This window comes from Ceratina calcarata, unplaced genomic scaffold (genome assembly GCF_001652005.2).
Source record: "Ceratina calcarata isolate Rehan_Ccalc_2016 unplaced genomic scaffold, ASM165200v1 scaffold255.2, whole genome shotgun sequence".
In the NCBI taxonomy this organism is placed as follows: Eukaryota; Metazoa; Arthropoda; class Insecta; order Hymenoptera; family Apidae; genus Ceratina; species Ceratina calcarata.
In genome coordinates, this window is record NW_017147567.1 from 1,131,874 (window position 1) to 1,133,942 (window position 2,069).

General features: G+C 38.3%; 1 protein-coding gene across 1 annotated transcript in view; it reads left to right on the forward strand.

Moving 5' to 3' along the window:
* The first annotated feature begins 1,575 nt into the window (after positions 1 to 1,575).
* The window catches only part of Cpr97Ea (cuticular protein 97Ea), an 8,057-nt gene continuing 7,563 nt past the window's right edge, over positions 1,576 to 2,069 (forward strand). Inside the window, exon 1 of the mRNA XM_018021513.2 lies at positions 1,576 to 1,684. Within this exon, the coding sequence (XP_017877002.1) occupies positions 1,667 to 1,684 (18 nt within the window). The 5' untranslated portion in view covers positions 1,576 to 1,666. The remainder of the gene's footprint in view (positions 1,685 to 2,069) is intronic.

Below are 2,069 nucleotides of genomic sequence, written 5' to 3' on the forward strand. Positions count from 1 at the left end.
TTTTTCCTTCATAATTCAAAACCGTATTTCTGCATTAATTAATATGAAAATGATACATATATTAATAACGGAACCGGAATAACGGAATTCGTTTAACCATGTTAAATGTACAGTGAAAATTTCAGGAGTTCGTGGCTAAGCAATTTTTGCACCGACAGGAATCGAGTTTGCTTGAAAAACTAGAATAAATTTCAACCTACGTACCGGTAGCTGTGGTAAAAGTGCATTCGTTAAATTTCATTCAACGCTTATGGGTACAGACATAAGTAGGTACGTACGTATAATTTCTGTAGCGTGACCTCAATTTACATCACTACTTTTACATAATAATTTCACCTTAGGAAATCGAATCTGAACAACTTTGTAAACTTTATTTTTTATCGAATCGGTCCTATTTAGTGAAACTATTATAAAATGAGGTGTCATGTCTATCGCGATATTTGTAAAACGTGCTATTACTTAATTATTATGCTTAATCCTACGAGATGTCGTGGAGATTTCTGTATGACCTGAGACTTCCAACAGTTAAAACGCGGGCAATTCAGGGCCGCGTTCGAAAATGCGAGGTATAGGGAAAGGTGCAGGTAAAAGCAGAGTAAGACTCAGCGGGCCCGGTAATCTCTTCAGAACGAGCGTGGTCAAGGGTACGGGTCAGATCCCCTGCTGACGCAGATAGCTATGACTTCTTTACATTTCCATAACTTCTCGTGGAGAACACGGAACAATTTCATCCATAAGCAACCACTCCTCCTCTCGACTTAATACTTTCATTAGCTTTAATTGATATGGACACCATGCATTAAATGTTCGTTCATTAAAAAGTATATGACTCCACTTAAGGAATCGAAGTTGACCTTGAGTCAAATTTCCTGTTTGTCGTAATATTTGTTCCTTCAAACAGAACAATGTTCTCCTTCTGCAATTTTTCATATTATGATTATTAAAAATAATGGAAATATTTGAGGTAATCATGTCATTCTGTTCACTAAATTCATGTTTAAAAATTCTAAACTAGTTATAGAGATCCTAGACATGTGGGATCAATGCGATTCCACATGGCAATTGATTTGCCAGATTCGCGAGAAAATCCGGGCCCGTTTAAGGCAGTGGTTCCCAAAGTGCGGCCCGCGATGTCAAATCAGCCGCGATCTTGAATTTATAGAGATTTTTTATATTTTAATCCACAAAATGTTTCCTAAGATATGCAATTTGAACTGATCAAATTACAGGAAAATGTCGGAGCCAAGAACTCTTATCGATTTTTATAAAAGAGAGGTGATTTTTATAAAGCATTATCTTCAAATAATTATCGACGAACACTTTTTTCTTGGCCCGCTAAATATTTTAGAACTCACAATTTGGCCTGCGTAGGCAAAATTTTGGGAACCCCTGATTTAAGGGATATAAGGTGCTGTAACGAGCCAGGGCGAGCCCGTACAGGGAGCACCGCGAGTACGGCGTGTCATACGGGAATCGAGTAGATAGTGAAAGTCCGTGCTAACAGGGCCAGAGAGTAGAGGGCAAGAAGGGGGGTACGACGGGGGTCTCGGGTAAGGTATATGAGGGCCTCGATCCGAACAAACGCTGGTACTCTAGCCTCGCTGCCTACGTATATCCTACATACATACTACATACACACTAACACGACAACCACCTGGGTCACACAATGAACACCGTCGCGACGGTATGTACATACTCATTACTTTTTTTTCTCTTATTCGTATTCAACTTGAAAAGTCCGCTCGCAAATCATCAAACGTCGTTGTGCTCGTTAACGATCGTCGATATGATCGATGATTTCAGGACCGAAAAATGGGTCTCGCGTGTGATGTGATCATTTTTCATTGTGAAGCTTGTGTTTGTGATATTCTTTGTGAAGCTGTTAAAATGCCTTGACTCGACACAGCGTTCGAAATAGTGCTGTGAAGGATCTTGATAGATTCCTTAAAAAAATGCAATAAAACAAATACAATAAAATTTTACGTTTATAAACGTATTTCATCGAGAATTAAGTATATCTGTTTTAGTCCTATCTTAAATGAGTTCTTGTGTTTTTTATTTTTATTTAA